This window comes from Diceros bicornis, chromosome 18 (assembly GCF_020826845.1).
Source record: "Diceros bicornis minor isolate mBicDic1 chromosome 18, mDicBic1.mat.cur, whole genome shotgun sequence".
NCBI classification, from domain to species: Eukaryota; Metazoa; Chordata; class Mammalia; order Perissodactyla; family Rhinocerotidae; genus Diceros; species Diceros bicornis.
The window spans coordinates 25,423,111-25,442,615 of record NC_080757.1 but is presented as its reverse complement, the minus strand read 5'-3'; the positions used below and the strand labels follow the sequence as shown (position 1 = coordinate 25,442,615).

The 19,505-nt window shown below is 37.9% G+C and overlaps 1 protein-coding gene across 11 annotated transcripts in view; it reads right to left on the bottom strand.

The window, feature by feature from the left end:
* The window catches only part of ACACA (acetyl-CoA carboxylase alpha), a 277,171-nt gene that overhangs the window by 124,367 nt on the left and 133,299 nt on the right, over window positions 1-19,505 (bottom strand). For all 11 annotated transcript variants that reach the window (XM_058560445.1, XM_058560443.1, XM_058560444.1 and 8 more), the window contains 9 exons: window positions 19,318-19,464; window positions 18,801-18,989; window positions 18,003-18,103; window positions 16,881-16,969; window positions 11,914-12,038; window positions 4,962-5,075; window positions 3,629-3,742; window positions 2,513-2,602; window positions 793-911 (listed from right to left, as the gene is read on the bottom strand). In XM_058560445.1, coding sequence (XP_058416428.1) covers window positions 793-911; window positions 2,513-2,602; window positions 3,629-3,742; window positions 4,962-5,075; window positions 11,914-12,038; window positions 16,881-16,969; window positions 18,003-18,103; window positions 18,801-18,989; window positions 19,318-19,464 — 1,088 coding nt within the window. The remainder of the gene's footprint in view (window positions 1-792; window positions 912-2,512; window positions 2,603-3,628; window positions 3,743-4,961; window positions 5,076-11,913; window positions 12,039-16,880; window positions 16,970-18,002; window positions 18,104-18,800; window positions 18,990-19,317; window positions 19,465-19,505) is intronic.

Genomic DNA, 19,505 nt, shown 5'->3' with positions numbered 1-19,505 from the left:
TGGCTGTGGTATTTATATTTCCTGTGGTATTACTAAAAAGAATGAAAATACAGGAGGAGATGAACATATGTGTAGATGAAATTCCTAGGTATTTACTGCCTCACAATACTTTTAAAAAAATCAGTATACAAGATACAGTATTTTCATTTTAAAACTAAAGCAATACTGGAACAAACTTCCATATGTACATTTTATTTTTTAAAGGGCTTAGGAAGGGAAGAATACTGGAATCAGCATGGCTTAATTAAGTAAGTTACTTGGATTTAAGTTTGTTTCTGAAGTGTGATTTTTAAAAACTGAGTTTCAACTGCTAAATTCAGGTGTCTGTTTATAGGCAGATAATGAAATTGGCTCAGGTATAACCTTAACCCGTAGCACACACAGAAAAGAAAAGCATCCCACCCAAGCTACTTTTATGTTTCAACTGATAAATTGCATAAAAAGTGATTTTCTGGCAAAGGTCCAGCAAATAAAATGCTAGTAAACTCTTTCTAACTTAAGAGAAAGAAAGAAAGAAAAGAATTATGTTTCCTCAGTGATATAACACAAGCAAAAAATGAATGGAGTAATCCTAAACTTTTATCTTAATTAGACCAAACTTGATCTCTCCAGGTCAAAGATGGAAAAAAAGAAGTGGCACCAAGAGGCTCTTTTATAATGGTTTAAATTAGTTCATTTTCTGCTCTACATTTCTAGCTAAAAAAACACATAGAATGGTCATACACATTACTCCCCTTGACTCTCTTGATAGAGTTCTAGGTGGCTCAGGTACACATATCAGCTCAAACTCACCTGTTTGGATGAGATGTGGGCAGCATGAACTGGAATTCCACCACGCAGGTGTTGTCCTTAAGCTGGCGGTGTTGCACGCTGTTAAGTTCATAGGCGATGTAAGCCCTTCGAACATACACCTGGTTAAAAAGTAATCCTCAGTAAATACACTTCAAAAACAGAAGCTAAGAGATGGCTAGCCCAGGAAAAAGTTAGCCTTAAAAACAGGTATCTCATGCAGAATAAGGTGGGCTGTAGTGACAGAAGTCCCAAGGCTCTGTACATACATACCTTGCTTTAATTAATAAAGCTGGAGTCTAAAACTATACCCATGTATAAATGGAAACAAAACTAGCCTACCTCTGCTGGACACCTCTAGGTGTGAGGTAAACCTTTCATGCTAACCTAAACTCTGGAGAAGGTTTGATCTTTTGTGAAAGAGAGCGTACAGAACACAACTGTTAACTCATTAAGCATGATCATTTCAATGGAAGATAAAAGCAAGCAGTGAGAAAACGAGAGTTGTTGATTCTGGGCCACTTACAGAGTGAGGAGAAAAGACAGAAGCAATTGCAGTACAATTCAACACTTTTACTATCTTTGTTTTGTTTTGTTTTCCCACTGCCCTAAGCCAATTTTAGGTTATTTATATCCCCCAAACCCTAGGCAAAAGCAGTAAGGTATAATTTAACATACAATATCTCAAATACATTAACTTGACTCAAGAGTTAAAGAAACAGCAACAGGCTATATCTCAGCAAAAACCATCAGCCCAACCTCGTGCGCTTAACAGCCAATTTGCCATGCACATAAAATGCTACATGGGATTTTATCAGCATGTGAGGTATATAAGGAGGCTTCTCATTAAATGACATAAAAGCATTGTAAAATACTTAGATATTTTAAAAATTTGGTATTTACTGAGTAGGATACATTACCCTCTAACCATAGAATACAAATAAAAAGTAACCCAAAAGAGCTGGCAACAGCCTATAGTGACGTCATATTACATAAAATCATCTAAAACACTTTTTTCCTCATTTTCAAAAAACATCACTTGGCAATTCTACAAGAGTATTCGGGGCCTGCAATTTTTGTGCTTAATGAGGTAGTGTGCTATAGTGGAAACAGAAAATCTTTGAGTCAGATTGACCTGGGTTCAAATGCAAACTCTTCCACTTTTATCTATGTGATTTTGGTCAAGTCACAACCTCTCAGAGTCTCACTTTCTTCTTACTTCATGAAGTAATTGTAGGATTACACGAGAAAAATAAAGTAAAGCACCTAAAACACAGTTCATTAAATGTTATTACTTTCTTTCCCATGACAAAATATATCATAAGAGCTGCTTGACAATTTTGAATATACCTAAATCCATTTTATTTGGCCTAAATCACAAAATGGAACATGTTCTGATCAGCTATATATTTCTTCATTTGTTGCGTTATAGGGAATCCTAATTCATTACGAAATAGGAGAATTCAAATACCTGGAAAGTAGAGACTACTGAAAAATGCTGGCAGCTATTTTCCTGTGATTGGAGCCCAGAAGCTGGTGATGAGCTCAAATGAAACACTTGAGTAAGACCATGGTTTAGTGTTTATTGTTTCCGAGGAAAAGAAGACTCTACTCTTAAGAATCAACCTTAAGGACAAAGAAAAAGGACTGACACCATAGCCAAACAGAGAAAATCAGCTAGAAACCAAGAAAAAGGTAATGTCACATTACTATGAAAACTTACCTCCAGAGCTGCCATCCTCACTACCTGGTTGCTGTGATAGAAGAAGTTTGGAAGGACATCAAAAATAGATGTTTCAGACAAGATGAGTTTCTGGAAGGTACAAAGACAAGCTTAAACCCTTACATCCAAAAGAGAACAATTTCAATGGACAATATTTGGCATTTGAAGCATTTAGTGAAACTTAAGAATTTTGTCTATGAATGTCATGTATGAATACCTTCTCTGTGCCTCAGCTACAAAATGGGAAAAATAATACCTATTCTCATAGGGCTGGTTCTGAGGATTAGAAGAGTTAATATATGAAAAATTCTTAGAATAAAGCATTAACAATACATTACCGATATGCTATTGTAAGTGTTTATGACTATTATTATTATTCTTTCTGACATATATCTGTATTCCACTTCTTAAATATTGTCTCAATATTCCACTATGTAAATCATAGATTTGAATCCCAGTTGAAAACCTATATTTCAACTATGAATTAAATAAACAAAAACATCCTTCTCCCCTCTCTAGGGTCCCCAGAAGTAAATCTGACAGGAAGCCTGAAGATTCTCTTGGCTAGAAATAACAATATTATCCTTATTTCCAGGTAGAAAAATAGTCATTCCTGAGCAAATGATGTTGTTTAAAAAATAATAGTCAAGGTCTTTCCAATTAGTAGTAAAATTAGTCAATATTCTTTTACAAAATTGGCTCTATATAAAGCTTAATAATAAACACTAAAATAAAATTAAAATTAAATGATATTTAAGTAGCTTTGTCTTTAGAAGACTAACAACTACCTATTTATACTTCTGATTCAAATATCAGAAATCAACCAGTGCTACCACTTAATTTTGGCCTAGAATACTTTCTAGATAAAAGCACAAGAGGTGAAGACTTCAATAGCACACTTCTGTCAAGGCAGACCTATTTGATTTTTAACCTAAACCACAATTCTAACAGCATTTTTATGAAAAAATATGCATAAGTATAAATTATTTTAGAAAGTCAGGGTATGAAACTTCATTACACGGAAAGTCAAAATTGACTGATTGATTACTTAATTAAACTATGCTTGGAATAAATGGGACAAGAGTGCAGAGTGGTAGAAAAGGGCTATATGTATACCTGCAGGTTCTCAATGCAAAACTGATGTCCATACATGTCAATAGCTGATAGGAAGATAGACTCTACTTGGTTATGGCGAAGCTCATATGATGGCAAATGGGAGGCAATAAGAACCTAGAGTGAGAGCAAAATAAAAGGCATAAGTTCCTGAGGGAGTGATTATTCTAGGCTCCTATTAGGCAGCTCTGATACAAAAGCAATAAATATAAATCTGTAAGTGCAGGCATCAAAGATAAAACAGAGACCAAGTAAAACAACTTCTAGGTCCTGTAACATAAAGCCAATGCCACCAAATACTGCATCTCAGTTGACTCACCATGATTTGCGTTGTGGGCAATTCCCCATGGGGGCCAAGGGGAAGGGAGAGAAAACAGCTTCAATCAAGTTCCATCAGTGCATGTGATTTACCATTGCAAAGCTGCTAGTCCTGCGGACTGCATGACTAGCTGTTAATTGGGAATCAGGTCTGGCAGGGAGCAGCTGTGCGGAAGGTGGATGCAGCAGAGCTAGGCTTTTGCAACTCGGAAGTAGAAAGAAAGACTAGAAAAGCTGCTCTCACAGCTCCAGGTACTCAGAACCAAGGAGAAGGTGATAGGATGTAACAGCAATGCATGTGAGGGGCAGAGAGAGTGAAAGCAGCGTCACAAACAGAGACACGGTAGGACCTGAATACTCTCAGCAGGTCATTGAGAGGTTCAATAACTTTGAGTAGTTCAGTGACATGGATACAATTGTAGAGAAAGCAGAAGGTCACTGAACAGCTTCAAATGCTGCTTCCTTGTCAATGCCCATGCACAGAAACACAAAGGGAGCGCCAACTCTCAGCTTCCCTGCTGAAACCTTTTGGAATGGAAATGAAGACTACAGGGTGAAACTAACTGGACTTCTCTGGGATTGTTCTGATTGCTAGCACCTAAGATTCATTTCATTTTCTTTCTGCTTTCCACACTTGATATTTTCCTATATAATTAAAAGTTTTCAGCACTTCTAAACTCTCTTTGGGAAGAAATATTGAGTCTATTGCCTTCCTTCAGTTTCCTTTCCTCCACATGACCCTGGTTTATTATCAAAGAGCTACTAGCAAGGGTAGGAAATGATAACAGGATTTTATAATGGGGATGGAGCTCCTATTTTAAACAGACTCAACGTTAATCTTTTCCTTTTTCTTTAAAAAACATATACCACATGAAAACATTTATTCTGAGGGCAATGAGACGTACATAGAAAACTGCAGGATCTTTGAAAGGGTGACTGAGTAAAAGCTCATTGTGCCTAGGACTGCCCAACCTATGAAAACCATTCCTCCCTCAAGACAACCAAGACATGCCCTTACCTGGCGTGCTCGAAGTGCCACTTTGGCATTAGTGGTCTTACTGAGTTGAGTTAGCTCTGTGAGGATATTCAGCAGCTCATCAGTGAGAGTAGGGTCCCGGCCACACAACTGATCCTAATTATTAACGTGAAAAAGAACATACACATCCACATTAAAAAGAACTGAGGTAGACAGGACTTTGAAATAGGAAAAGGGAATAAAAACAAAGTGAACATAGCAGGATGAATAAGAAAATGCAAACATCCTGTTATTTTTATCCCAAACAATGCGGTAAAGAAGATCCCACAGGAAGTTCCTGCTAAAGAGAAGCCCAAATCCCTCAGTCATTTGGATTCAAAATTCCTAATGTATCTCTCTATCAATCAACACTATACTTTTAACATGCAGAAGAAATCATGAGAGACCATTAAAAGGGGTCAGGAGATTCTGACTAAGAAATAACAGATGATCAAAGTTTTAAGAGGTTTTAAATAATATAGGGACTAAAGGCTTTCCTGTTCCCTCTCCCATTTTTGGAAAGAAGGCAGAATAAGGCAAAAGGAACAACTTCTGGTGGTTTTCATTCCACAAACCAAATGTTTAGCACTCCAAGAGGAGGCAAAACAGAAACAAAAGAACAAATTATTCATTTATAAACACACACTAAACCAAAATACCATCTCATATTCTGATAATTCTGAATTCAAAATCATTTATCCTCTTGCTGTACAAAGAGTCATTCCATGATACCTAAACATGGTGAATCCTTAGACGGATTAGAAGAAAAAAACAAGACTGTATAATCCATAGTGCATTCAGTATTGGGTCCTTCCCCTCCTAAAAATTAAAAATTAAGGGGCCGGCCCCGTGGCACAGCGGTTAAGTGCCCACGCTCCGCTGCAGCAGCCCAGGGTTCACAGGTTCGGATCCCGGGTGCGCACCAACGCACCGCTTGTCAAGCCATGCTGTGGCGGCATCCCATATAAAGTAGAGGAAGATGGGCACGGATGTTAGCCCAGGGCCAGTCTTCCTCAGCAAAAAAGAGGAGGATTGGCATCGGATGTTAGCTCAGGGCTGATCTTCCTCACACAAAAAAAATTAAGGAAAAAAATCTCTCCCTTATTTTGAGAAAAATATTTCTTCTCCAGTGGAATATCAGTTTATTCCCTAAATCATCCATTATCCATGTAATTTTCATCTAAGCTGAAAAAAACTGCAGATGCAGTCTTCACAAATGTCTGTCCTTTTTGAAATTTACAGAGATGTTGGTAGTAGTAGTTCTTAATATCACACCATATAAAATATACACGTTTAGGTATAGTTTCTTCTACTTGAAGTTTGAAATAATTGCCTTTATATTTTAGAGAATTTTTATTCTCCCCCTACTATCAATAGGTCATAAAAGATGATCAGACCCCAAAAGGCTTCCTGTTGTTGCTTTTTAATCTTCTCCTTACCTTGATTATCAGCCTTTTTCTTAAAGAATCTCCATTTCATACTTAACCTTCCCCATCTCAGGGAGACTCTTGATAGTCCTCTACCACAGCAGTATAAATAAAAGCTTGGGACTTTTGGCTTTTGGGGTAGATATGCATTTCCCAAAACACTTTTTACACAACCCCTACCACCTTCCACACCACAGGGTGAAGAGTTTTGGAGTACTCAACGCCATTATGCTGGACAGAAGGCTTCTCAAACATTTTAAAGCAGGAAATACTTTCTGGTTCCCCAATCCACCAACCAGAGGTCTGCTCCAACTGTCCATAGTTGTAAAACACATGATGGGGTTTGTAGTTAAGAAAGTGCAAGTATTGTTTTCACCTATTTAATGCAGGGAATTCACTCATTTGAGTGGGAAGAAGATAAGCTGCTATTAAAGTGAATATGAATCCAGGGTTTGGTTGAGCAGGTAGTCACGGACTGGAGGACCTTTCCACCTATCCTAGGGCATAAAAGCAAAGAGGAGGGAGAAAACGCAACTCAGTCTCACCTTTTGTTCAGATCTAATGAGCAAGATAGAATTTCAAGGGAATATATAAAATCACCAGAGGCAAGACCATAAAATGACAGAAGGAAAGAATAGACAACAGCAGGTAGGGAAACCAAGATATTCTTCCTTCCTAAACTCTCTTTACCTAATGTTCCTAATAGGGAACATACACTCCTTTCTGAGGTACTTACTTCAATCATCAAAGTGACCCACGGAAAGATCTAAAAACCTAAAAAGTGTCCTAGGTAATACAACTCAGCTACTTGGCAAATAACCGGATTAAAGTCTCAACATTAATAACAAAAGCCAACATGACAAAATAGGAACACTAGCCACCCACCCAACCTATTTCAGATTTGGTATGGAATGTTTTCTCTTGAAAGGAAATGTTTAACTTCTGAGATTAAACTAAAATAAATAAAAGTGGAGTTATCCTCTTGCCTTACTACAGATCATGTTCTAATTTAACAAAACAAACAAAACACACAAAACTACTGTTTTTAAAAATCATCTTTTCATTTCATCTTTCCACTATGAGAGAAAGGGAGTGAGAAAGGAGGTAGTGAAAAAGAAACAGTATCTGTAAGAAAAATGAACTATGGAGATTAGAAAAAATACTATGGAAGTAATTATTCTTTCACGATCACCAACTGACAATCTTCCTGGGCTCCTTCTGATAAAGTACAAAAATCAGATCTTTCTGGGATATGAAATATCAAACACAGTATCACTGTTTTCATTAGTTTATCCTGACTTGGAAATTTTCCATTCAAATATTATTTTCTCCATTGTCATCATTAGTACTTAGAAAAAGCTTGGCATTAGAAAATTATGTGTAGAGTAACTTCCCAACCCTCTCTTGTCCTTGACATAGACAGAGTGTTCAGGTCCTGAAAGAAACCACCAGGGATGGAAGACCATTCTGTTCGTCAAAACCACCCATCCTAAGATGCAAACATCCAAAAAGGAAGTTTATAGCCCTCTATCTTAGGGACAGGCTTCCTTTGGACAACTGGGCTGCCCAACGTCACCATCTAATCCTGGTAAACATTTTGTAAGAATGACATTAAATGGTCACTATGTCAGGAGATGTGTTTCCTCAACATAAAGAGGTTTGTTTAATGAGCCCACCTGCTGATTTTGGGACTACACATCACTAGCTTAAATCTGCAGGCCAAAGTAAAAATTATTATTCAGTAATGCTTAAGATTGGTACCACATAGTTATTTCTTGTTTTTACTCTTAACCTGGATGGTGGCTAACCACAGGGAACATTTCAGATTTGCAGAATTATAACAAATATGCTTAAGTGTCAAAACCATAGCTAAAGTTATACAGCTGACTGCCAGAAGAGCCTACTATAGTCCAACCTGATCTTAGCATACTAAGATCTGAAGGCAATTCAAAATGTAAAGAATGTGACAATGTGTAATGTTCTCACGACAGTAACTATTGTTCAGCTGGGTGAGGCACTAGTCTCAATATCAGCAATGGAGTGGTAGCTTTTTCCAGTCACAGCTGGACTTTTTGATATTCCAAGGATGTCACAGGACAGGTTTAACAAGAAATTGTTATCACCACCCGTATTCAGTAAACTTGGGTTCACTGAGAAAGATTTTCCTTCTTTACTTACACATTGGACAAAATTATTTGCAGTCATGTTAAGAAGAGGAAAAAGGCACTGATCAGCATTTTAAATGCTCCCTGTCTAAACCAAATCAGAGGCTCACAGGCATGTCATTACTCATAACAAAGCATGGTTTATATCATGTTTATGTGGACCATACCAGAAATAAGATATAAATAATGAGAGGAAGACTACTCAGCATCAAGGTGGCTATAGGCTATGTACTTTGCTATCTAGATAGCTATGAGGATATTGATACTTTTTATTGGTACCAAATTGCTTAATTTGGGTAAAGAGTCCCTTAAATATCTCTAAGTAAACATAAACAATGTTCTATCTCTAAGTTTCTTCCTATAAAATTAAACTTAAGATCTAAGAGCTTTCAAAAAATAAACTTAGTGTTGGTCTTGCAGACTTTTTTTTCAATTGTAACACAATGTTCCTCCAAATGGAGGAAACTTGACAGGACTTGAGCATTTTACTTGATATTTTGCGTTCCAGATAGAGTAGTAGAAATGTGCTTGAGCGTCTTTGAGGCAAGTTACCAGTAGGCATGTCACGCTAGTTAGTACCTGGAGCTGATGAAGTTTCCTTGGGGCAACCCACATGCTGTAACATTGATTCACGGAAGCCTGATTTTCTTGATCCTTCCCCTCTAGGTTCAAAAGCCCCAGAAATCATCATCTAGCTCAGCAAAGCACACCACCAACATTCCTACTTCTAGAAAGCAGAGACTGGAATGCTAGGCACATAATCATCAATCAGGAAACCAAGGTAAGCAAAGAAAGGGGAACCAGCAGAGAACCCAAGCTGGGGGAATCCAATGCTACCACTTCCAGGTGATACCTGTAAAAGACAGTAAAACCTACAGAAAGAGTAATCCAAACAACTAAAATGGCTCTTACCAGTTACCACCATTAACACAGATGCGAGGGGCGTGGGGGGTGGGAGGACCTGACCATTGCCAAAGAAGAAAAGAGGAAGCCCAAGTCTGGCATTCAGTAATATCAGCAGAAAAGAGCACCTTTTGAGCTTTTATCCCGGCTCCATAAGTCACTGCCAGCTGTCCCTCAATCATATCAATTAACCTCTTCATTTCCAATTCTCTAAGATGAGGTGAAAATAACTGATATTTCAAAAGAAATTTAATGATATGAAAATCTACAGATCCTACTATGTTTACCATTTTGTTTTGTTTCTTTAAAGAAAAATGTGAAATGCCAAAATAAAGAAAAGGACAAATCCATCTTCCTGGTTCACACCTTCAACCTTCTTCCTCCTCCACCTCCTCCTCTCCTCCCCATGCTATTCATCCAAACCCAAACACTAACAAACAGCTCTTTTCTCCAAAGAGCTTAGCCTGTTGGAAAGAAAGTTTGGGTACTATCCACGCAGGTAAGAAGTAATCAGGATGACAAGGTAGGGAAAAAAGAACAGCAGCAAGTCAGAGTCCCATTGGCTTCTGCCTGTCCTGACTGGCAAAAGCAGAAAGCAAAGCCTCAAACCAGTTCTCTGACAGGGCCCAACGCTCTGCAGCACCCCCCGTGTAATTACACACTTGAGTGACTGGACTCTGAAGAAAATTGAAGGCCTGAGCTCCGAACAGCTGCCATTTTCTCTCTCCATCACACCAGCGTGATTACTTGAGAAATGAACAGCCCCAGCTCAAACCTACTCCAGAATTCTCAGAGGAAATATGGCTCCGTGTTCCAATAATGAGATTCTTAAGGCAAGCGTTACTTACAATCACTCCGCAAAAGGAGCGAGCCGAGACCCTATATCTTACAAATTAGAATTTAAGAAACCCAGCAACAGTCTTGGACAATCATTACTCTTCTGCTGCTCCAAGGATTCTGAGCTTTGGTCTATTTTTAGTGCAGAAAACTGTTAAGTCCTTAAAAAGGTAATCATATTAAAATGAAAACTCACCATAATTAACTTCCTAAAAAGGCAAATTCCACCCCTTTTTAGGTCCAAACTGACAGATTCTTCCATTCCCTCATCATTACCCTTTTCTGCCAGAAAGTCTTGGCTTTATCGAAATGAGAATTAACAATCCTTGTATTAAAATTAAAAAAAAAAAAATCTAATTAGTCAGAAGTTTCTTCCGTCTTTTGATTGAGAAAAAAAATTAGCAAGTTGCCATAGATAATATCACTTCTTTGCCGAACACTGTCAGTCAGGGAAGTTGAAACAGCACACAGTGCTGACATTTTTTTTTTCCTTTCAAATACATCTTCTGGTTTCCCCACCATCCAGCCATTCTAGGGTAGCAAAGGTAATGAACTCTCCCTGTAATTACATATTTTTAAAAGTGGCTATTCTAAAAAACATTACGTCCTTGAGAGTTAACCAGTTGGCAGATAACTGAATGAGTAGCACAGTTGTTAACCAGAGACATGAGGTAAATAGTTTCCCTTCATTCTGAACTATGAAATAAAAAAAAAACAGTGAAGATTTAGTTTCCTTCCTCCAAAAAGAAATGATGGAATTAAGGTACCAAACAGACCAATTCCACAAAAGGACAGGAAAGGAAACTCTAGGAGTGAAAAGGTACTATAGTCCCCGCAAAAAGACAAACACACAGCAGCAAGCAATTGTTCATGGAGTAGGGGACTCTAAGAATAGTCTTATTGTTCTCTGATTCCTAGAATTAACTCAACCAGAAAAATCTAGAAGGGAAGAACTTACAAATCATCTTTAAAAATCCTCAAGTCCACAAAAATTCTACCCACTGGTCAAATGTACATTAGCCCCATTCACATTTACTAGTCTCACCTCTCATTTCCACTTTCTACTGATTCTCACATTACTAGGTTATGGGGACAAAAGCATATATCTACTACCAATACAATAATCAGAGCTTATATTTCCATGTAAATAAAACAGAAAGGGACCAAAAAAAGACCCAAAATAAATTTAAATTTCTTGGGGGGGGGGGAGTACTGGATTTCTAACAGTTGTATTTTGTTTATATTTGTTTGCTTATACTCATGGAACAAACAAGAGTTATAACGAAAAAGTACACTGGTTAGATAAGACTAAGTTTTAAAGCTACTGTCATGAGTGAAAGCAGGAATGGGGAAGCACAGGGCATCTCTAAGTAGAGTCAAGAGATTTGAGTTCCTGTGCATGATTATATGCAAAATAGCCAGAATAATCCTTTCCCCACTGGAGCAGGTTCCTTCAGGTCAAGGACAAAGGTAGACGTGAGAAACTGTTAATCCACAACCCAAGCCCCACTCATCCCACAATTATAAAAGACAGGAGCTTTTCCTCTAACCACAGCCATCAGAAGGAGAAATGCTTTTTCATCCCATCAACCATCATTACAGGTTCTGAAAAATGGTACTCACAATAAGCATTGTGACCAGAAGATTCTTCTTGGTGACTTGAGCATGAGAGAAGATATAGTTCAGTACAGCGTTCATGTCACTCTTGTTCTCCTCCCGAAGGGCAAACACACATTTGTCATAGTGACCTGCAAGCAGCAAAAAGAAATGGTCTTCACCCATGTATGAATATTCACGTTTACATGCTATTTGTTTGTTTTTTAGTATCTATAATGCACCTGATAAGCAATGAGAAGAAACACCTTAAGAATTTTCTTGGATGGATTTGTACAGAATTGGCAGTGTGGTTTAGTAAAAGGAACGCTGGACTAGGAGTCAGGCAATCTGGTATAAGACCTAGGCTCAAAGCCTAGCTCTGTTGCCAACTTACTATGTGCTCCTAGGCAAATCACATTACCTCTCTGGGCCTCATTTTCATTTAAAAAAATTGGGAGGTGGAGGGAGTGTGTGCCTTAGAAACTGAGGGGTTGGGGATAACTCTAACCCCCACCCTTACTCTAAACTCTCTCATTTAGCTTCCTGGAATGATTTCCTTAGAAAAGAGAATTCTGTTGCTTAAAAAGGAATGTCAATACCATTAAACCCGATGATCTTTAAAGACTACCCCAGCTTGAGATTCTGGTTCCATGTTTGACTCACTGAAACTGTTTCACCCTAAGTAGAAGGAACAGTTTTAGCTCAAAAATAAAACCACATAAACAAACTTATCAATATCCACAAGAAGGATGGCTGCTACCTCTGGAATCAACATTTTCCCCTCTAAGTCCATGAAATAGCTAAGCAATACCAAGGAATTCCAAATCCAAATTAAGGCATAGATCAAGGAGAACCAGGCATTAAGTCAAAAGGTCTGTAGGGAGAGTATAGTTATGTATATTTTCACTGGCCTTTCAGAAGCCCACCAGGGGCCGGTTAGTTCTGGCTAGAAAAGCTGTTTTGAAACAGAAGCATAAGCTTCAGGTATAGTGTAGTAATATCTACCATGGGATATAAGCAATATTCAGTTCTTTAGAAAACGGCTTACCTCGGAATTAAATTTCCAAGTAAAAGAGAATTAGTGTTTAAATAGTCTCAAGGGTCAGAATTTTATGAAATCATGAAAATACTACAGGATTATCACTTCAGTTCAGACACCATGTTAAGTTACAACGCAGAACAGTGGCATTCAAACTGCATTACCATGGATTCCTAGAATACTGAGTACATTCAATCAGGGCGACTCTGCTTTTATCTGTTTTAAATATTAAAGACTGACACAAGATTTTTTTTTCAAAATGAAAACTAGAACAAAATAGAAGCTGTTTAAAAACTGGTAGTCCTATATAAATTCATATTTTTCCTGACCAAGACTTAGCTTTGAAGTGACAACAGAAACCTATCTTGGTAATAGGAATTAAGAGGACCAGGGGAAATAAAAAGAATATATACCCAGCGGGGAGGCAGTGGAGACACTATGCAGAAAGGAAGTAATGATACCAACTGTTCTCTTTTTAAAAAATTTTTATCGTGAAATATACATACAGAAAAATAAACACCCATGTAACTATCATCTATCTTAATAGAACATTTTTAGTATCTTCAAAGGATCCTATGTGATCCTTTTTAGAAACAACTACTAAGCTGAATTTTATGTTAATCATTCTTTTGCTTTTCTTTACATTTATCACACGTATATATATAGTTTCATTTTCCTGTTTTTCAACTTAATAACAATGGAATCGCTGTGTATGGATCCTTCTATTACTTGTTCCTTTCCCTTAACATCATGTTTTTGAGATTCATCCTTTTGTTCATTTGTGTACCTTGCTTCACCCATTTTCACTGCTATATAGTAATCCATTGTAGAAATATACTAGAGAATTCAATTATCTATTCTAGTTTTATATATCTGGATTGTTTCCTTTTTTGGTATTACGAACAATGCTGCCACAAACGATCCTGTATATGTCTCCTAATAACTTGTGTAAGAGTTTCTCTAGAATATATTATCTAAGAGTGAAATTGCTAAGTTGAAGAGTATTAAAAAGTTCCACTCCATTTATTGACAAACGTTTTTCAAAGTGGTTTGCACACTGGAAATTTGTACTTCCACTTACAGAAACAGGGAAAGAAGATGACGTGACTTTTTAATTTTTGCCCATCTCATGGTTTTGTCCACATTTCTCTAATTAGTAATGAGATTGAACATCTTTTCATAAGTTTGTGGATCATTTGTGTTTCCCTTTCTGTGAATTATCTTTTTATATCTTTTGCTTACTTTTCTATTAGGTTGTCTTTTACTTACGGATTCACAGCAGTTCTCTGTAGAATCTAGATACTAATGCCTTTGTTAGGTGTATGTTTTGTAAATATTTTCTCCCACTTTGTGGCTTGTGTCTTCAGTCTCCTTATATCTTTTCATGAACAGAAGTTCTTAAGCAGGGTTGAATTCATCAAGATTTTCCTTTATAGTTTGCACTTGCTGTGTCTTGTATGACAAAATCTTCCCTACTCTGAGGTGATAAGGATATTCTCCTAAAAATTCAGTAGTTTTGCATCTTTAGTACATGTTTAAGTCTTTAATTCATCTGGAATTGATTTTTGTGTGTATGGTATAAGGCAGGGATCCAATTTCTTTTTTTGGTTTTGCAAAGGAATAACCCATTGTCCCGGTATCATTTATTGAAAAGTCTATCCTTTCCTCATGATCTACAATGTCTGCTCTGTTATACAGTAAGTTTTCATATACTTGTGGATCTGTTTCTGGGCTGTTATGTTACATTAGTCTATTAACCAATATTATAATCTCTTCATTAATGTGGCTTTATATTAAATCTTGACATTTGGACAAATCCCTCTGCCTTGTATTTCTTTAGAAGTATCTTGGTTAATTGTCAGACTTTTCTTTCATGTAAATTTTATAATTAGCTTCACAAATTCCATGAAAATCCCCTACTAGGATTTTTATTGGAATGTCAATGAATCTACAGATGAATTCATGGAGAATCAATACTTTGCAAGTGTATTTTCCCGTCTAAGACCATGATATTTATTTAGGTCTTCATTATTATTGTTCACTGATTATAATTTTCTCCAAAAGAGGCTTATACATTTTTTGTTAGACTTATTCCTTAGTATTTCATTTTGGGTTGCTATTTTAAATGGCATATTTTTCTAAATTGCTTTTCTAAACAAATGTTGTACTATAAATTGAAATACATTCGAATTTTCTACATTGACTTTTATATCTAGCAACCTTTGTAGACTTTAAATAATTCTAATAATAAATATGTGGATTCTTTGAGGCTTTCCAGGTAGATATCATATCATATCTAATAGTGGAAGATTTATCTCCTTATTCCTTTCCAATCCTCGTCCTTTTAATTCTTTTTCTTGCCTTAGTGCAGTGGCTAGGACATCCAGTATGATAATGAACAGAAGTAGTGACAGCAGGTGTCCTTGTCTTATTCCTAATCTTAAAAAGAATGCTTTCGGGCTGGCCTCGTGGTGTAGCGGTTAAGTGCACGCGCTCCGCTGCTGGTGGCCCGGGTTTGGATCCAGAGCACGCACCAGTGCACTGCTTGTCAGGCCATGCTGTGGCGGCATCCCATATAAAGTGGAGGAAGATAGGCACAGATGTTAGCCCAGGGCCAGTCTTCCTCAGCAAAAAGAGGAGGATTGGCATGGATGTTAGTTCAGGGCTGATCTTCCTCACCAAAAAAAAAAAAAGAATGCTTTCAAAATTTTGCCATTATGTATGATGTAGCCTATAGAGTTTTTGTGGAAGACCTTTACATGATTAAAGAAGTTCCATTCCATTCTTCGTTTGCCAAGAGTTTACCATGAATGGATAATAAATTTGTCAAATGCTTTTTTCTCCCATATCTTGAGTTGATGACCATGATTTTTCCTTTTAATCTATTATATGATAAATTACATTAAACAGTTTTGTTAATATTAATCAAGTTTGTATTAATTAATTAAAAATGGGATAAAGCCAACTTGATGGTCATATATTATTTTATATATTGCTGGATTCAGTTTGCTAATATTTACTTGAGAATTTTTGCTGGTTATGAGTGGCAGAGCCATTCTTTAAAGGATGCAAAAGGGATCAAAACAGATAGAAGAAAATGTTAGGTAATATTTCAAATTCTATGGTGTTTCACTGCCATCTTGTGGCAGGAAGCAATATCAGCATATGTGGCTTTAAAATCTTAGCCAGTGTGTTTCACATTTAGAGACTTTACACATCATTTAGTGAAGCTCTTCAGAGAAAGCCAGGGATAAATTCCACATAAATGATACACTGAAAAGTACTAGAAAATCTGTCTTTTTTAGATGCCTGTGGTTCATTCCATGGATTAGGTGCTGAGAGGCAAGCTCTTCAGATAGGGTTTCTCAATTTCAACCTAGTCATGACTAAACCAACTCATGCTATCCACAGTCAAGAAGACTACAACAGAGAATGCTAATCTTTACTAGAAAAACTATCTCAGCTCTTTCCCAGAAGCACACTGATTTCATAATCTCATCAAGCTGTGTTTTGCTGCTGTTCTTTCTTTGTCACTAGTGGGATATGGAGGTTAAGGTTTTGTTTTTTGAGGAAGATTGGCCCTGTCCTAACATCTGTTGCCAATCTTCCTCTTTTCTCCTTTTTCTCCCCAAAGCCCCAGTAGATAGTTGTGTGTATCATAGTTGTAGAGTCGTAGCTCTTCTATGTGGGACGCCACCTCAGCATGGCTTGATGAGTGGTGAGTATGTCCGTGCCCAGGATCCAAACTCGCGAACCCTGGGCCTCCGAAGCGGAACACACAAACTTAACCGCTACGCCACCAGGCCAGCCCCGGAGGTTTAGTTTTTAAGGGAGTGGTGAAAGGAGAAAAGAGTTTGTCAACGACAAGTGTTAGTGACAGGATGAACTGGTTCAGCTGTTGCACAGTCCTATAGGGAAACTTTCTCAGATACAGAGTCCTCACGAAGAGGCTTACCATTCTGGAATTGCGTCTCTACTCGCAGGTACTGTCGCAGCAGATCCATCACCACAGCCTTCATGTGGCCTCGGATACCACTTCGGTATCTAGGCAAACAGAAAAAGTCTCCACTGAAAAACCTGACAGGCTCACACTATTAAATAACAAACTATTAAATAATAAACCCAGGGCCCAGATTTACTTTCTAGACTTTCTACTGAACTACCTTCCCTCTGAATATAGGGCAGGACAGGGGCCAGCCTAGAATCAACTAACCAGATTAATTTAAATTCCAAGCCTAAAAGAAATCTGGCTACAGGCAAGATCTTTTTTTTTTTTTTTTGTGAGGAGATCAGCCCTGAGCTAACATCCGCCAATCCTCCTCTTTTTTTTTTGCTGAGGAAGACGGCCCTGGGCTAACATCGGTGCCTATCTTCCTCCACTTTATATGGGACGCCGCCACAGCATGGCTTACCAAGCAGTACTTCGGTGCGCGCCCGGGATCCGAACCAGCGAACCCCGGGCCGCCGCAGCGGAGCGCGCGCACTTAACCGCTTGCGCCACCGGGCCAGCCCCCAGGCAAGATCTTTTTTATAAAGGAAAAGAGAAAAAAGGAGAACAAAACAAAACCAAAACCCACTTGATAGCCCTACCTAACAATACACTGATAAGTTGCCACTGCTAAGTAGAAATGATTACCACACCCTTGAAATGGCTAAGAGATATCTGAAAAATTTATGAGTATCTTAAAGTTGAAAATGTTCTGTGAATATTCCTTTAGTTCAATAGTTAGCTTCATAAGTTAAGAAGAATATCATACTGGGCCCTGTGCTAGAAGAAAAATCAGGAGTTTCATCAAAATTGCAAGGAAAAAGAAAACAATGAAATTTATGTACCTTAATATTTGACAGAAAGATGTAGATTAGAAAGAAGTCATGAGAAATATCAACTATGAGCGTTAGCTCACATGTCTAAGATATTTAGAAAATAATAAGGTATTTAGAAGATAAGGAGTACTAAGATATAAGTACTTTCTAATTTCTCTAAGTCCAACCTGAGGTATATCTCTTTGTGACTACTTAGAAGAAAGGAAGGTATGGGGATGGAGAGGTCTGAGAACCTAGAGTTACATGTAACTACCTCTGTACCAGCTGGACAATGCTCTGAGTGTTCATGAAGAAGACCTCCCGTTCAGATTTCCGGTTCAGTGTAGCTGCATGGCTATCTAGGATGTTGGCGATCTAAAGCAGAAGAAAGAGAAAAAATGAAGCCCAACCCAACAAAGGGACCCAAAGCATTAGCCTGTATAACACCACCACTAGGAATCTGCATAATTATAACATAATCACTATCTTTCACATGTTGAGCAAGTGGAAGCTATTGGGCATGGTTTAGGGGCTTGTGTTAAATAAGCAGGCAACTTTTATTTCTTTTCACCCTTTCCCAGATGAACTAATGAGTGCAGCATAAAAACTACTCTCCTCCCAGAGGCCCTGACAGGCAAGATATGCCTAAGGTCAAGGTCCAAACTTTACTCCCCACTTGCCAAGATTTACTCCCTACATGTAAATTTGCTTTACAAGCAAAGAGTAAGCATGCTGCTGAGGTAGGCAGGAAGTCCCTGATAATAAAACTATGAATATCCCTCTACTTCAAACTCACCAAAATACCTCTAATTAGGGCACAGCCCCAAGAACAAACTTCTATGGAGTACATGGCCAATATGCTTTTCTCATAACCACAGATACTTTACATTTCACATACAGTGCTTTCATTATTGGGCTTGTATCGTGAGGCAGTTTTGTGAAGGGCATAATGCTTAAAACTGCAAAAGCACAACATCCAGATAGTAAGGAGGATTCAAATAGGAAGGAATCCTACAACATGAACTCCAGCATTAGTAGCCAATAGAAAATGATGGCATTAATCTATAAATACCTGCTGGCTAGGAAACTGACAGAGGACTGATGTGATGTTGCTAGCATACTGAGCCATTTCCTTCTTGATAGACTTCTCCACATTGGGGGGGATACGGCCAGAGACACTGGTCATAATATCTTGCAATTCTAGGAGAGGCAAGGAGGGATCTCTGAGGGTCTTCATCAACCGCTCTACCCAGTCTTTTACCTGAGAAGAAGGAAATAATAAAATAAGATCCAGACAAAATTAACCCAATCACCCAAATAAAATGGTATACTGGAATTCACTATCATATAGTACTTTGAAATTGCAATATAAGCATCTAACACTGCCCTTGTTCTCTGGTTTAAATCCCAATTAAATGTGGAGTCAACGACACAGATAAGCAGCAAGGATTTAAAGACTTCAAATCCCAAATCCCAAAGACCAGCTTTCTTTCCTTCCCTTTAAAAAAAATCCTCATGCAACTTTTAAACTATCTTGGAGAATAAGTACCCTATTTGTACGTGCATTCCCCAAGAGAAGTGATTCATACCCTGCTGCTAAAAAAAGGATCTGGAAGGCAGTATCCATTCATTACGTTGACCAGATTATCCAGGACATAGTGGAACACTCGATGGAGCTTCTCGCCTCTGAGTGCTGTGCTCTGGATCCGCGGCAGACTACCGGTGTGAAGCTCAGCCTGTCAACCCCAATGAGAGATAAAGTCATCCACTACCTTCT